At 38.6% G+C, this 18,110-nt stretch overlaps 1 protein-coding gene across 1 annotated transcript in view; it reads right to left on the bottom strand.

Moving 5' to 3' along the window:
- The window catches only part of syt9b (synaptotagmin IXb), a 56,536-nt gene extending 43,597 nt beyond the window's left edge, over positions 1-12,939 (bottom strand). The window contains exon 1 of the mRNA XM_041998156.1: positions 12,238-12,939. Within this exon, the coding sequence (XP_041854090.1) occupies positions 12,238-12,385 (148 nt within the window). The 5' untranslated portion in view covers positions 12,386-12,939. The remainder of the gene's footprint in view (positions 1-12,237) is intronic.
- Positions 12,940-18,110: the final 5,171 nt, after the last annotated feature.

Genomic DNA, 18,110 nt, shown 5'->3' with positions numbered 1-18,110 from the left:
CAGACCTGGCTGATACACTTCCCTGGATGTGTTCAAATGACATTGGAATAGCTGAGGAAAATCCCAAACCGGACCATCAGACTGATCTCTCCTTCTGGAACACTGTTGGTGCCAGACCAAAGTCATCAACCCCGGCCAGAACCTGGTCTGATGTTGTTCGTCGCAGAGGTAAATCCAGCAGGAAATTTAAAGCTCCAGCACTCACTCCACCATCTGAAGTCTCACTGCATAATAAATATGATGTGTTGAGTCATATTAAAATGAATGATGATGAATGTAATGCAAGGATTTATCAAAATTCAAGAAATAGCCCTAAAACTCAGCCCAGGGCTAACCAGACCAGGAGGAGAGGCCAAAATCCCACAAACAGGAGGACTAGAGAAGCTATCGGCGCCTCCACACAAAAACAAATAGACACAATTCTGATTGGGGACTCCATAACACAGCATGTCAGGATGGCAAAGACGGAAAATTTAACACTTTTTGATACATCAGTCAGGGAACTGACAGAGATGTTGCCGACCATTCTGTCTTCACATCCAGATGGTATGAAGATTATTGTCCACACAGGGTATTTTGATATTCTGAGGAGGAAAATTGGCTCTGAGATCCTTAAAAAAGACTTTTCTCTGCTGTTGGAGAGACTGTGTCAGTTGGGAGCACACCATGTTTACATTTCAGGACCCATTCCTACAGCGGGTAAAGGAATTGAACTTTTCAGTAGGCTTCTTGGCCTGAACACATGGTTATCAAACACATGTATCACCCATGGGATAAAGTTCATTGATAACTTCAATATCTTTTGGAACTGTAAGGAGCGATTCAGACCTGATGGTGTGCATCCAAATCTAACTGGATGCAGATTACTTGGTGCACACTTGCGTCATGCTGTTGGGACGGCAAACCCAAACATGAGTGTACAGATAAGAGCGAAGGACACAGCAGAGAAGCGATCAACTGCCAGCTCTCCCCCCTCACCAGACCCTCTTCTCCACATCACCCAAGGTCTTAAAAGGATGTCTCTATCCAGGTCTGAACCCCAGCGACCACCATCTACCAAGAAATACAGGGCTCCCCCCCCTCCCCCTCCTCATCCTCCTATTAGATCATCTGTCCTGACCGAGCAGGGCATGGGAGGAGGTTCCCAGAGCAGCAGAATTCACAACAAAGATAACATGCCATGATGCGTTCAGGGTCCTTGCTGTAGTTTTGCTACTACTGACAGCTGTTCTGAGATCAAGCCTGGACCCAGTAGGATTCCTGTGTTAGTTAGTAAAATAAGGAATCGAACACGGTCAGCTTGTGGGGTGAATCGATCTAATCTGTTAACTGTACCTTGTATAACTCAGAATACAACAGAGACCAGTGTAAACTTCATAAAGCTAGCTGTACTAAATGTTAGATCTCTGTCCAACAAGTCACTGTTAGTTAATGACTTCATCATTTCTCACAGTTTAGATTTTCTTTTTCTGACAGAAACATGGTTAACAGAAGACACAAGTGCTACAGTTCTTAATGAAACAGCACCCCCTCATTTTAGTTTCATGAATAAATGTCGAAACGGGAGGAAAGGGGGAGGAGAAGCTGCCTTATTTAAAGATTCATTCCAGTGTAAAGAAATGTCATTTGGTGATTTTACTTCTTTTGAATATCTTAGTTTTATTTTAAGGGGCATTCCTAAAATCCTATTTCTAATCATCTACAGACGTCCAGGACACTGTGTAAATTTTATTGATGAATTTTCTGAATTATTGTCGGTTATCTCTACTGATTTTAACCATTTCATCTTAACTGGGGATTTTAACATTCACATAGATAACATGACGGATGGTAATGTCAAGGAATTTTGTTCCATATTGGACATGTTTGGTTTGTGGCAACATGTTAAACAACCGACCCACATTCAAGGTCACATTCTGGACCTGGTTATTTCAAAGGGTGTTGATATTTCTTCTGTTGCGGTCACTGACTTGGCCTTGTCTGACCATTTTTGTATTTTGTTTGATTTACTGATCACTCAGAATGTTCAACCAACCTGCTTCTCCGTTAGGAAGAGGTACATTAATGAAAGAACAAGTGCTAAGTTTGTGGAGGCCATAGCTATGTTACCAACAACCAGTGCAGAGTCAGTTGATAGACTCCTGGATAATTTCAATCTGAAAATCTTGAATGTAATGGATGCTGTTGCACCGATAAGAATCAAGAGCAACTTGAGCAAACAGAAAACACCATGGAGAAACACCACTGTGGTTACCAGCCTAAAAAGAGAATGCAGAAAAACTGAGCGGAAATGGCGGAAAAATAAACTTCAAATTTACTATGAGCTGTACAAACAAAGCCTGCGTAACTATAACAATGAGTTGTGCAAGGCCAGAGAGCTGCATTTATCTGAAATGATTAACAGGAATGTCAACAATTCTCGCACTCTGTTTGCTATGATTGAAAAACTTACAAATCCTCCTAAACAGATAAGCCCAGAGCTCCTTTCCACTGAGAAATGCAACCAATTTGCAAACTTTTTTAGCCAAAAAATTAAAACAATTAGGCAAAATATTAATTCCACACAGTCAAACAAGAAAATTAGTCTGTGTCTAAAACCCGGAAATAATTCTGATGTCATGTCACAATTTAAAATGGTGAATTTAAAAGTCCTACAAGAAACAGTTTGGCATTTGAAATCAACAACATGCACTCTGGACATGATACCATCCGACTTTTTAAAAACAGTTTTTACCTCAGTAGAAAGTGATCTCCTACTGATAGTTAACAGCTCGCTGGCATCAGGCATTTTTCCCAAGTCACTAAAGATAGCTGCTATTAAGCCACTCCTAAAGAAAAGGACTCTAGACGCCTCTATAATGAACAACTATAGACCTGTCTCTAACCTCTCTTTTATTTCCAAGATTATTGAAAAAGTTGTATTTCACCAGCTTCATGACTTTTTAAATGAAAGTGGAAATCTTGATAAATTTCAGTCCGGCTTCCGACCTCATCACAGCACTGAAACAGCTCTGGTCAAAGTGTTAAATGACATTAGGTTGAATACCGATTCTGGTCAAGTATCAGTCCTGGTTCTGTTGGATCTCAGTGCTGCGTTTGATACTGTAGATCACAGAATCCTGTTGCACAGGCTGGAAAACTGGGTTGGACTTTCTGGAGCGGTCCTTAACTGGTTCAGGTCCTATTTAGAAGGCCGGAGTTATTTTGTTACGATCGGCAGCTATGAATCCGAGCGAGTGGCCATGACTTGTGGAGTCCCCCAGGGGTCAGTCCTTGGACCTCTTCTGTTCAACTTGTATATGCTCCCTTTGGGTAAAATATTACAAAACTATAGCATTAGTTATCAAAGTTATGCAGATGATACACAACTTTATGTGTCTCTGTCACCAGATGACTGCAGTCCAATAGACTTATTGTGTCAGTGTCTGGAGCAAATAAACACCTGGATGAGGGAGAATTTCCTACAATTAAATGAAGACAAAACTGAGATTATTCTGTTTGGTAGCAAAGAGAAGAGGGTCAGCATTGGCAAACACCTGGAGACTCGGGCTCTTAAAATTACCAACCAAGTTCGTAACCTGGGAGTGTTGATAGACTCAGATCTGACTTTCAGCAGCCATATCAAAGCTGTCACTAAGACAGCTTTTTACCAGCTCAGAAACATCAACAGAATTAAAAGTTTAGTCTCCCAGAAAGACCAAGAGAAACTCATCCATGCATTCATCTCCAGTAGACTGGATTACTGTAATGGTCTTTTAACAGGACTTCCTAAAAAGAGCATTAAACATCTGCAGCTCATCCAGAACGCTGCTGCTAGAGTTTTAACCAGGACTAAGAGATCTGAACACATCACACCAGTTTTAAAATCTTTACACTGGCTTCCAGTCAGTCACAGAATAGATTTTAAAACCCTTCTGATCATTTACAAATCCCAGAATGGTTTAGGCCCAGAATACATCTGTGATATGTTCAGAGAATATAAACCTAGCAGAGCTCTTAGATCCAAAGACTCTGGTCAACTAGTCCAGGCCAGAGTCCAGACTAAACATGGAGAAGCAGCATTTAGCTGTTATGCTGCAAACAAATGGAACAAACTGCCAGTGGAGATTAAACTTTCCCCAAATGTAGACATTTTTAAATCCAGGTTAAAAACTTTTCTTTTCTCATGCGCCTATGCATGAAATCTGCACGGTAACTTTTTTTTAACTTATCTTGCTTTTAATCATTTTAATGTAATTTATTATTTTATTGTGATTATGTGTTGATTATGTGTTGATGCCTTTTACTATTCTAAATATCTGTAATGTCTTTGTTTTATGTAAAGCACTTTGAATTGTCCTGTACATGAAATGTGCTATACAAATAAACTGCCTTGCCTTGCCTTGCCTTGCCTTTTCTTTGAGAGTAAGCAGCCTGACACCATCTTCCTTCTTAAATAAGAAAATCAAAAGTACAGTACTTAGCATGTGTACGCTTTTGTCTAGAAAGACATCACAAGGTTATCAGCTAGCAACACGAAAGCATTTAGCATCATCAAGTAGGAAGAACTTAAGTAGGATATTAAAGCTGTATGTTATTACATACTCAGGTCTCTGGGTTATTCCACAGGAAAACAGGTGGAAAACATTATGGTTCTACCTTTTTTCTATGTAGGCCAACTGAGGGCTGGGCATGTTAACACATCAACACCAACAGTTATTTTATTGTGTGTTAATCCAGTCTTTTCACAATCTGCTACTTGCTGACTCTTGCTGGGATGACCGTCATCATGCATCAGCATTTGGGGTGAGCCTCATTGGCATGAGTTGAATGTGGTCATTTCTATGTCCAGCTCCACCGAATCTCTGCTCGGCCCACATGCAGACACAGGCATGCCCTCAGTGAAAACTATTCCCAACATAACACACTTGTTTCTTAGAGTTTCTGTGGAAAGTGGAAAGCCAAATTTGTCTTTTTACAGTGACGAGTCAGAAAAAGAGACTTTTTCTCATGATCTAGAGACACTGAGATTCTTATCCTGCTGTTTGTCTGTTAAAGCAGGGAAACACACCTTAGTGCTGGAAATCAGATATTGTTCCCTGTGTTCAGAAGTACATAAAGATTCATACTGCTGACTTGTTACCTTTTACCAAATAAATCCTGAAATTTTAATCTTTCTTTGTCATAAATATTAAATTTTGTTATATTAATAGGCTGTGAAATTGGAGCTTTACAATAAATATTTTAACTGCTACTGAGTAAAGGGAATACTGCACTTTCTTTAAAGGGTGTGTAAACTATGAGTTTTTTCTCCTTATAGCAGTATTTCTAAAAAAAATGGCACAATACACCACATAGGGCGTCATTATTGAACTTTACATGTAACAAAGCAACTAATCACGATTAATCACATAAAATAATGCAATTAATCATGATTTTAAACTAATCGTTGCCCAGCACAAATAACTATCACACATCCCACAACGATCACACATCTTTTTCTTTGTTTACACTCATCCCATTATGTAGTTTTGTTGCTTGTGTATTTTTTAAGAGGTCGATGCTTTAAATACACATTACATAACTTATCAAACTTCACATTCTGAACTCGGTTGATGGCACAGTGACATCTATTATGTGCATTTCTGTAGCCGTCGCTGCCCGGCAGCGTCCTGAGGCTGAGAAACCGCACTGTATGACTTTTTCATCCGGGACACCACCGGATGTTTTCACCTTACTTGCTGCGTCACGAGCTAGCAAACGGATATAAACACACTGGCCGTTTTGAACGCGCACTGTGGTAGATTCAGCAAAGAAATGCAAGAAGACGATCAGACGAAGAGAGGAAAAATAAGAGAGGAACAGACAGAACAAGTGATAAGAGTCAATATGAGACGGTTTTGTATTGGTTGGAGAGCTCACAGTATTGGTATGGATGTAAGATGGATGCTGAATTAGCCGTCAATAGGAGGCACATAACTCGGAATAATGCAAAAGTTCTTTATTGTGTCTTTAAATGCCATTACTGTTGGCCTCGGGCTCTGTAGCCCTGTGATCACTAAGCTCTGTCTCTTCCTGAATGTAATAAAGCTGCTACAGAAAATGGACAGATAGACATGTGACCTTATGTGGAGAAACTTCACACTTCACTGTTACATTTACACAAAGGCAAACTGAAAACATTTCAGCTTCAGTTTAAACCACAACTTAAACACCTTTAAAAGCCAATATTCATACTGGCATCATTCCAAAGAAAGCCTCATAAAACCTACAAACCTTCAGGTTGTGCAATTAATGCCAGCAGAGGCAGAGCAATCCAAAGATCAGGACAGAATTAGTGTTTTTTTTCTTTCTGCTGAGTCTAATGTCTGCTACACTCAGCCTGGGGCCATCTCATTAAACAGTTGTATGTACAGTCAACCTTTCTCCGGAGAGCCGAGCTCTGAGTTCAGTTTTCTTAGAGGCGACATCTGTGTCAGCACTGGGTCAATAAGAAACATGAGAAAATGACTAAGGTTAAAAGGAATGAGTGTTTGAGGGTACATGAGTGGCTAAAATATCCTGCAGGCACAATTTTCACAGGACAGAGGGTACGTAAAAAAGAAAAAAAAGTACAAAGAGAAGAGTCATTAACTTTATTGAGCTCACTCAAGAATATCACTAGAGGCTCAAAGATTTCTAAACCAAATATCTAATAATGTTATGTTGCTCAGCAACAACACCCTGAAAATACAATCAAGGGTGTAATGAAACCTAACGTTGTTCTCCTGACATTTAATCAATCCTTTAACTTAGAAACCAAGAGATGGAAGTACTTCCTTCATTTTAACTTTCAGATGGAAGTGCTCCCATGACTATGATTTAGATCAGTCTCATCTGGTCTAAAATATGAAACACACCACTGTCTGACACTAAAACATGTTATAATAGAATTTTTTTTCTGGGAAAATGAGATGCTGTACATCTTTCTGACCATAATCTGCTTACACCACCTCTTACATTCAGACTTCTAACAGCATATGAAAGATTAATATATATATGATGAATTTCTGTCTGTCATGAATTTCTTTGTTTTGTTTTTTTTTGTTTTGTTTTTGTTTTTTTGTTTTGTTTTTTTTGTTTGTTTGTTTGTTTTGTTTTGTTTTTTTTTGTTTGTTTGTTTTGTTTTGGTTTGGTTTGGTTTTCTTGTTTGTTTTTTTTCTCTTCTACCTGAGTTTGATTGGATTTGTGGGCATTTTCTCACCATTTCTGAACCCATGTGTAACACCAGTCCTCTCTGTCTGTACTGGTGTACTTCAGTTATATACACAGTTTATTATTATTTCCTATGAAAGGGGGCTGTGATCAGGTAAGTGTTATATAGTAATGACAATTTCCAGACTAATTGATCCAATAATTTGATTGTACAGTAACTATACTGAAAAACAAAGATGGTAATTGTTTTTAATTAATGTAGTTTTTTTTTCTTTCAGAAAAAACATTTTGATAACAAAATACATTAAATGACATCACAAATCAGCCCCAGAATCCAACAACATTGACATTTGACAGATAAGGAGTGTGATCTCTGACTAGCTGAGATCCCCACTGCCCCATTTCTAAGTTGGGGAAAGTTTACTAACCAAATCTAATGGTCCTGGAAACACCGGATTTGATCCCTAACAACACATTCACAGTAAATTTAGTCAGGCCACTACAAATTTCTACATAGCAATCAAGCTCAGTGTGGTGCAACAGGTCAAGTTTATTACACTAGTTAATGTTAAAACACTAAGAATCATAAGGCTGCAGTTTTGCTGAGAGTAAATTCCTAATTTGGGAGATGTGTAACATTATTTACTCCTATTAGGGCAACAGTGTGACCAGAAGATAAAAATCACTATCACGTAGACAGTGTCCTGCAGCCTAAAGACTAGAAATAACAAAACTATGTCAAATATCTGATAAGATTAATGTTTTATATTCACGTGTGGATCATCAGTTATTAAAAGTTTTTTCTGGAAGATGAAGCAGAGTTTACATTAACCCACTGATGTCTAACTAGAAGAAAAACAGAATAACTTTGAGATAGGCAGATTAACTGTGGACATCTGTCCAACGCCGTCTGTCCAGCTATCCATCCCGCTATCCATGTCGGCAGATACGAGGTAATTAGGACTTGTCTCTGCAGTGATAGCTGCGGGCAAGACGACACAACACTGAACGGCTTCTGGATTCATCTATGCAGCATAGTAACTGTAAAATAAAATCCAGCTAAAACTAAATAATAAATAAATAAACCTTTAAAATATTGAATGACAGTAATGATTCACAAGAAAATAAGATAATTATTCAAGATTATAAATACATGGAAGAATCATACTGGTAACAGATTGGCTATGTGTTAGTCAATTTTCAACTTTATTCCACCTTTCGAAATATTTCTGGGAATCGTATAATCTGCTTGTATATTATCATCCTGAATGAAGCTGCACCAAGACCCTGCGGTTAATCAGACACATTGATTTAGTAAAATAATCACATTCCTCACAGATGGATGAATAAAGCTTTTGGGGTCTGGAATTTAACGTAGAAGCGAACCTGATTTGGAAGAAAAAAAACAGATAAAAATAGTTGTAAACCACCTGTAGAAAAGGGTAAAACGAGCCTTTTTTTTGTTTTTTGTTTTGTTGCATGATATTATCTGCATGATTTTATATCTGCAGCACACACACCAAGACATGCCAGCTCGTGTTGGTAAAAATTGTGCAGTCACTGACCTAATATGGAAAACTATTTTAAATCAGAAAGCGTTTGTATAGTGAGCTGCTCTAATGGTAGAAAAGAGCTGTTTTGGTGAGATTAGAATATTATGCCAAAAAATAGGCTTTGTGATTATGTCAACAATATATCTCCCACAACCCCACGGTTCATCATGGAGCAGATACAGCTGCATGGTTATTTATAATAAAAATGTTGTTTTAATCCTTAGGAATAAATTAATAATTGAATCATGTTTTAAACTAATTTTAGGGTTAGGGTTAAGGTTGCTAGCTGAACTGTTTTGTTCAGTTCAGAACAACATTAGCGCTATCTAAACAGTTCTAGCATGAATATATTATCTACAATAATTCCAAATTAATTATCACATCAACAATATTAATAATAATTTTGCTGTATTTCCTGACACTCTTAGTTAATAATGCTGAGAGAAAATTAAACGTAGTGGTTTTGGTTTCTAGTTATTAGAAACTTATGTGTTTTTCAAACCTCACAGAAACATCTGGGGAATTCTTTTTAAGAGAGCATTTAGAAAAAGGTCTGTGCTTTAAAAAGAAAAACCACTGTCACAAAGAAAATCTGTTGATTGTCCCCCTGTCTTTTACAAAAACCTGGCTATGTGTGTACGTGGCCTAAGAGGCTTGTGCAGAACTTAACAACAAGCTGCTGGGGAACCATTTCATTTGAGTCAGGTGTGTTGCAGCAGAACGACATTGAAAACCTGCAGGAACTAGCTCATGGGGTCTGGAGTTGGTGATCCCTGACTAAGACCATTACATTTGCCAAGCATTTCAATTCTTATAGCTATTAGAAAAAAAAAAAAAATAAAGACACCACATGTCCAGTTGGATGCATCGTATAACAAGCACCTTGTTGGAAATGAAGATATAATGATCACATAGGTTACTCAGGCTTCTGGAGCATTGAAATTAGCTGTCACTGTGTTTTCTACTGAAATGGGAATTTCATTATCCAAGTAGCTTTGAGTCCTGTAGCTGTTCCTTAGATTGTGTCAAGTGTTATTAAGGGAATTGCACCATGAAGGATTGAAAAATACTGGCATACCAAAGCCTCTACTGCAATCTGTTAGCATAGAAAAAGGCTACTTTGGTAGCAGGTCACATTTTATTGTTAAAAAGAGCATGTGTGGAAATCCATTCATTTATCCATTTCCTATACCCATGAGAAATTGTACTTTACGTATATACTTTCTTCAGTTTTGATGTATAGGCCAGATGGGCTAAACTCCTAACAGATAGGTCTCTGCTGCACGCTGATGGATTCAATTGTCGCCTTTGCAAAAAATAGATGTTTGGTTAAATTTTCAGCAGGTGCTGTCTCCCTGTGCCCACATGGGTTTTCTCCAGGCTCGTCTTTTTCCTCCCACAGTTCAACACTTGGAAGGTTGAATGAGGATTCAAAACTGACTGTTTGTGTGTATGGCTGTTTTCCTTTAAAAGAAAAAAACAATTTTATATATATATATATATATATATATATATATATATATATATATATATATATAAAACCTCTTTTTTTACCAGGCAAAACATTAAGAACCACTTCAAATTTACAATCTTGGCCTGGAAGGGGCCAGAAAGCACATTTCAGTGAAAAGATTTCTATACCAGAACACATAAGTACATTTTTGTCAAATGAAATCAGAACCGTTCTTATAGAAGTAGTCAAGTTGGCACAAAATGTACCAATTTTTTTTTTTTTTTTTTTTTTTTTTTTTTTTTAATTGGTACATTTACTTGTCTCCACTGGGACGCAGCTGGAGTGACAAAACACATTTTTCTTTTCAGGAAAACTCCACCCAATTTTTTCATAATTTACCATTTAGAAGAGTTGACTTTGAGAAAAATTATTAAATAAAGTTCTTCAATTCTATTTTAAACATCTTTTAAGCTTGTTTAGTTATCAGTGTGAGCTGTGGAAACATATTGACCGCTACACTGACCTGCCACCCACATACAGAGTGGAGATTATAATGTTGTCAGTGCAGTAACAAGGACACGATCCCTCACCTACAAGCAAGCATAAAATGACACAGTCGTCAAAAGTAAATGGCAGTAGCTTGAAAACCAACAAAAACTGATGGTAATGGTTGATATAAATGATGAAAAGGCACACAGACCATTATCTCATATGGATCCATAATATAGTTCAAGTGGAAAAACAAGCTTCTCCTGTGATTCAGTTTTTGCCAGGCACCACTTGTTTAGGTGTTGACTGGACGGGGACTTTGGAAACTGTGAAGCTGCCAAAATGTGAAAATTTTGAGAATCAAAAGCTCCAGCCTCTCCCACGGTGCTCAGAGGGACAGTTGGTTCTCGTGAATCAAACTGTATGTATGTGCATTTATAGTAGTTGGAAGTGGGTCACAGTGTCTCTGGGGAACTAATCTGGTAGCATGAATTTCCTCTTCATCATACATGTTAAATAATGGATTGTAACATGTTTAAAGGTTTCAGCTATTCACAAAAAAATGTCTACATAAGTGTAGCGGTGAAGAAGAGAAACGCAAACTAATGTTGTACACCTCTATGCTGGCTTGAGTGCTTTCATATGTGCACATTAAATTGAACATTTTATCCCAGGGGAGTGGAGAGGAGTGGCTTAATGGAATCACAGTTGTAGATAAAATGACATAACCCTCCTTTAATATTATCCTTGTGATCTTTATGATTCCTGATTTATAATAATGAAAACTCCCTACAATTTTCCATGTGCCGAGACACTGTTTTTGTGATTCTGCAAAGCTATATGAAGAAATTACAACCAACTGTTTCAGGCTGGAAGTCTAACATCAATGACATACTGAGCTGATCTGTCTTTGGTTTGTTTCAACAACTGTGTCTGCACAGCTCTGGGAGTTATGAGGAATATTGGGTGGGGCTCTCTCTCTCTCTCCCTCTCTGGCTGCCTGAGAGTAAAAAGAAATCAAACCAGCTCACCCATTCAGTCTGTATTGTGAATGGACTGAACAAACGTATGAATCTGGGATGATTGGTGAGCTCTACTGGATGCAAGCAACAAGTTCAAACTCCTCTTGCATTGGTAGTGAACTGGAAACGTGTTTATTTTAATATAATTTTTCACTAGCAGAAAATTTTCTTTCCTTTATTTTAATGTCAGACTTTTAATTTAAAAACAAAGGAATGCATTGACATTGCACACCTTTTGAAATAAAGCTCATTTAAATATACAAATACTTTATGGTGCTCCTTTATGAAAGCATAATATTGGATTAAATTTGGATGAAAACAAGGCGCATATTCAATATTTCCTAACATTATCTGTAATTCTTGATCCTTAAGTTTAGACTGTGTTTTTCTATAGTGGTGCATGCATTTAAAAGCTGCAGACGTGCTTGGAAATTAAAGTCTGCTTTTTGAAAACTAAAAGTTGTCGTTAATCCATCCCTGGAGCACATCAAACAATCGGTTGAAGATGGCAAAACTCTGCTCTGCTTTAAGAACTGTAGAGGCTAACCTGAGTCTGTGTATCGCGGTCTGGCCAGGTCCCTGAAGTAGTAGATGAAATCCAGGCAGTTGTCGTCCTGCACCTCTCCTTTGGAGCACAGGTCGGAGAGCAGTTCCAGCGCCTTTCGACAAATCTCATCCTCTCTTTCTGCAGGCATTGCCCTCCAGCATCCTTCTGAATAGTCGGCCACCCCGGCTGATCCTCCACCTCTCTCTGTCACACAAACACGCACGCACGCTCTCACACACTCACACGATCACACAAGTCAACACACAACCTCTACCAGCGGGAAGACGCACGAGAAACACCGCAGCTACACCCCTGGATACTTCCCGTGCGCGCGACGCACCCTAAACAGTCACCGAAAGTCAATTTTTACCGAAGTTTTTATGGAGTTTTCAATGAATGCAGGACGTTTAGGACGAAATGGTGGAAGTTTTAATTGGTTTAAAGGATGAATTAAAAGAAAAAAACATCCCCATTCGCTGGTTTTGCCGTCAAGAAATAAAAATACCGTCTCCAAACTGGCGCGCGGCTCTCGCTATATTCCTCCTTGCTTTCCTGCTTTTGTTTCCTCTTATTTTTCTTTTTCTATTGTGTCTTCAGCTCGCAGCTAAGTGATGCTGCTGAATAAGCCTCCAGGCTTCAGCAGCGCCAGTCAAGGTCCTTGAATGAATGCGCGGCTTTCACTGCGCTCAGTTATTTCTCGGTGCATTGGGATGCAGAGACAGACAGGAAGTTCAGCCTTTATCATCACCCCCCCACTTCCACCACCAAGCTACCCGAGCATCAGCCTCCCCACCTCAATGAGAAGTCCTCTGTGAAGAGCCAGCAGAGATCTCTGTGCATCACCTCTTCCTGAGCAAAAAAAAAAAAAAAGAAGAAAGTGTTATGAAATCCCTCATTTTATCCTCGCCATTTTCTCTATGGCCTTGTGACTAAAAGTCAAAGATTTCTCAGTATGTAAGCACACAGGTAATGAAATTCTATGCCCATGTGCTACTGGGCAGCATATGTTTTGGTTGAGAGGGGGAGCAAATACCTAAGAGGACCCACATGCATGAGTCTGACCTTTACTGAGGAAGTAATGAAGGGCAAGAACAACGGATAAATGTCACATTAAAGCCCCCAATGAAGGAGCTAACAAAGGCTTCCCTCCTAAGTCCATCTCTTTCTCTCTGTGTTTGACATATTAGGAGAAGACCTTTGAGCATATCAACAAACAGCACTAAGCAGTTATAGTGACGCATATATTGTATAACTTGACTGGTTTCAGCTACATATTCATGACCAAAGCGAACTAAACTGAGTCAGATTCAGGAAACTTTATTTTTCCCACATGGACAATTTATTTGGAGCTTACCACGTGCACCATTCAACATTTAAAGTGCAACGTGTCAGACATGAATCAGTTCACTATTCAAATTAGGTTGTTGGAAGACAGTGACAATAAGTACGAGACCATGTGAGATGTGCGAACAGCTAAAACTAAATCGTTGTCGGGTATTATCCTGTCAAATTCATAGAACCCCGTGTGCTTTTTAACACATAGTGTCCTGATTCGTCTTCCTCCTGATGGTTTGGAAGCATTTTCGGCAGCTTTGCAAGAAGTTTCTGAATTTTTTTATTGAAACGATTTACATAATTAGGGCACAGTTATCTTCCCAGTCACCTGCTCTATCGTGTGCTTCCCATTGTTCTGCTCTATTTCAGCTATTTGAAAAGGTGTCCCTCACTGTCTTAAAGGATATAACTGATCAGCTTAAACCATCAGGCTCATCATTGAATGTTGTGCCCCCTCAGCTTTTTAAAGAAGTTACGCCTGTGATTGGCCCCTGTGCCCTCAGCGTTATTAACAGCAGTCTGTCCACTGGTGAAGTGCCTAATGATTGTAAACATGCAATCATAAAACCACTCATCAAAAAAAACTGGTACAGACCCCTCAGCTTTGTCTAATTTTAGACCAATATCTAGGCTTCTATTCCTTTCCTTAAATTTTAGACAAAATTGTTTTTATCCAACTGAAAAACTTTTTAAATAGAAACAATTTCTTGAGGTCTTTCATTCTGGTTTTAAAAACCCATCACAGTACAGAAACTGCACTTTTAAAAGTTTTTAATGGTATCTTACTTGTCACATACTCAGGGGATACTGTTTTTCTGACGCTTTTAGATTTGCTAGCAGCTTCACAGTCTACAATAAAATATTGTCATCGCACCTGGAGCACTGTGTTGGCTGGTTTAAGTCCTGTTTATCTCAGAGAAGCTTCTCTATGGGTCTTGGAGATTTTATGTCCTCCCCAGCTGCTCGCTTGTTGATGGGCACCTTTAAGTCAGAGCACATCTCACCTGTTCTGACTTCACTTCATTGGCTTACTGTTGGTTTTAGAGTTCATTTAAAAGTTCTTCTTTTAATGCTGGGCTTACATCAGAAGACTTTGAAAAGATTTGCAAAAGACTCTAGAAAACTACCAGCTCACACTTGCTCACATCTAAAGACAAATGTTTAGAGTTTTAAGTCTTAGTCTAGTCTCAGACTGAGATTTGACAAAGACTGTAGATTCTTTTCTAGATTCTTTTAGCATTTTTTGTGATATGTTGGACAGTTGATATGGAACAGGGCTGATCTGCCCACAGCAAAGCAAAAAGGGGGAGAGTTTCCCTCCAGGATCAATAAGGAATTCCACATCATTATTAAGTGTGCCTTTGCATCTCCACCAGGTGTTACGCCGACTCATCAGAATCTGGAGGGTTGAATGAGTTTTCTATTCTTCTCTCATTTGTTAGATCATTATAACACATAAAGAATCCACAGCAGACATTTACTTCTTAATAACCATCCGCTCCTTTTTCTGGACGTTCACCTACAACGTTTCTTCACCAGTTTTTGTTGGTCTTTTTTTTATTTTTTTTTCGTCTGTTTTTGCCGTTGTTCTGACTGTCAGGATTCCTGTTTCTGCTTTAGGCAGATCTCATCTATTGGCTTTTGACTGTTTTACATCACTGCTATTTTGTTATTGTCGCAGACCCAAGACTAGAGAAAGACTGACATAAAACAGCGCAGGTTAGCACCTTAAACCTAACGATGGAGATGACGGGAGCGCGCTGTGACTCCAGTAAGACTCCTAGATTTACTAAAGACTTCCATTTTTACTCTGCGACTGTGAAAATCGTTTGGTGTAAGCCCAGCATAACGTATAAATCGTTGAATGGTCTAGCACCACCGCCAATTCTCTGCCCTGTTTCAGCCCTAGACTCTGTCATGACTTTAAAGGTCTGCTAACCAGCAGCTCCTGGCCGTTACTAAGGCCATCAGTGTTGACCAAAGTGCTGATCCTGCTTTGTATCAATGGTTCAGACTGCTGGTGGTGTAATGGTGTGAAGGGATATTTTCCTTGCACTTCGTTAAAAGACCACAACCTACCTGAGTGTTGCTGCTGACCATGTCCATCCCTTTGCAGCCACAGTGTTGCATCTTGTGATGGCTACTTTCAGTAGGATAATGTAGGACCATGTCGCAAAGCTCAAATCATCTCCATCTTGTCTCATGAACATGATAGTGGGTTCACTGGACTCCAACGGCCCCCACAGTCACCAGATCTCAATCCAATAGAGCAGCTTTGGGGTGTGGTGGAACAGCAGATTCTCACCATGGACATGCGATGCCATCATGTCAATATGAAGCAAAATCTCTGAGAAATGTTTTCAACATCTTGTTGAATCTATGACACCAAAAATTAAGGCAGTTCTGAAGGCAAATGGATACAACCTGGTACCAACCAAGTGGACCTGAATTGGCCAGTGTGTGTATACATCCAGAGTAATGAAGTGATAGTGTACCAAAATCCCAGTGGAAACAATTTAAATGTTTCCTTGCAACTCTATTAAATTTTTGTAAATGAACTTTTACCAATGACTTCATGAATAGCCTACATATGTCTATAAAAGGGTTTAAATAGTAAGAATTATTGTAAATATGTGTAAAATGTTCCATAAAATATCTATCTTTTTGACACTTCCAGACAGAATAAATATACAAGTAAATCACAAAGTGACCATTAGTCTAAATATGTCAAAGTAGGAATGATTGTGGGCGTAGACATACACAGCACCATGTTGAATGGGAGTGGGGTTGTTTTTACTTGTTTCTTTTGTGGTAAAACACCTGAGCAGATACCTGAAAAACCTGAAAAAAGAAAAAAAGATAAACATTGGTTTTAGTTGGGAGGGATTAAACTGAGCAGAAGATGAAGGTTGTAACCTATCCCTTCCACTGTGGGGGCCCTGGGCTAGATCTGTATTTAAAATAACAAATGTGTGGCAGTAAAGTCCCCTGATACCAAATGCATCATTGTATCATTGTATCATACAGCTGTTTGATCAAATTGGATGGTTGCTTCTGATGCTTGTAATAATATCACCGTTAGTGTCTACAATTTTGGAAACAATCTTAAAGCTTAAAGGATTAAATGCCACTTTCACTTAACAGACAAAATCATGTTTTTTTATATATATATTTCAAAATTAAGCAGACTGAATGCCAGCTCCTGTTATTTGTCTCTGATTAGGTCATAGAAACCTGCAGCGATCAACAGGACATCAAAACATGTCTTCAGGCTTCAGTAGTGGCAGCAGTTATTTTTCTGTAGGTGGCTGTTTTTCAGTCAGACACTCCTTGTATATCCCAACATGATTTAACTGCAAATACATCCAGTCAACAGTCTCATCTGATTATTGGTTCCCAATAATAAAAGTGACTAAAAAGTGTAAATCAGAGAGCTGCTGAAATTAAACTGCTTGACCACAGGTTTTTTACATTTTGTGACTGTAATCATGATAATAATAAAATATATGATTTAAATCTAACATTTCTAAACAATATTACAGTAGTAGTTAAAGTAACATTAACAACTGCAACAATAACAAGAACATATGTTTAAAGTAGTGCCTCCCAACAAAATTACAGATAGCTAACAGAAGACAAGGAGCAGTGCAGCCAGATTAGCAGCAATAGAATAAGTAATATATTCATTAGAAAATACCGAAGGCCTTCAGAAAAAGGAAAGTTATAAGGAGGATTTAAAGGTATGAAGAGATGTTGTGTGTCTTAGTCCAATAAAGGGGGGGCTCTAATGGAAAAAGCCAGATCTTCCTTTGTAACAAACTGTGATCTGAGGATATTTAGAAGGGAACTATCTTCACCTTTTTGGATCAGACCAGTAAGACTGGGACCCCCAATGGACAAGTCCCAAAAAAGTGTGATAGTTTGGGTCAGATATTCGGGCACCCTTTTTAGTTTTTGCCTGTGGAAATGCAAAAAAAATGGGTACCAACCCATATTATACCAAACCAGACTCGTTGATGGAAACGGGGCTTTAAAGATGTATGTTGGGGCCATTTAAGGCTTAAAAGGGGCAGCAGTGAGATTATTAAATCTAACAGGAAACCAGTGAGGAGAAGCAAGCACAGAGGTGTAATATGCTCATACTTTGTGTTCCAGGAATGAGTCCTGCTGGAGCATTTTAAATTAATTGGAGGCGACAGAGGAAGCCCTGACTGATACCTGAGTACAATGAATGACGATAGACAAGGTGAGAACAGACAATAGTATGCATGACCTTTTGTAAGTCAGCATTTGAATGAAATGACCTGATTTCAGTGACTGTCTTAAGCTGGAAAAAGCGAGACTGAACAACATGTTTGACCTGAGCATTAAAACTAAGATTAGAATATAATATTACTCCTGGATTTCGAGTAGTTTGGATGATATCTGAAAGATTGCCAAGACTAGAAATAATACAAGTGACAGAATATGGGGGACATGTTTTCCATGTTTCATCAGTTTTGTGAGAGTTGGCTGCTAGTATTTCAGAAAAATGTTAT

The sequence above is a fragment of the Melanotaenia boesemani genome, chromosome 10 (genome assembly GCF_017639745.1).
Source record: "Melanotaenia boesemani isolate fMelBoe1 chromosome 10, fMelBoe1.pri, whole genome shotgun sequence".
Taxonomy (NCBI): domain Eukaryota; kingdom Metazoa; phylum Chordata; class Actinopteri; order Atheriniformes; family Melanotaeniidae; genus Melanotaenia; species Melanotaenia boesemani.
The sequence above is the reverse complement of the archived record's forward strand: the minus strand, read 5'-3'. Positions and strand labels throughout refer to the sequence as shown.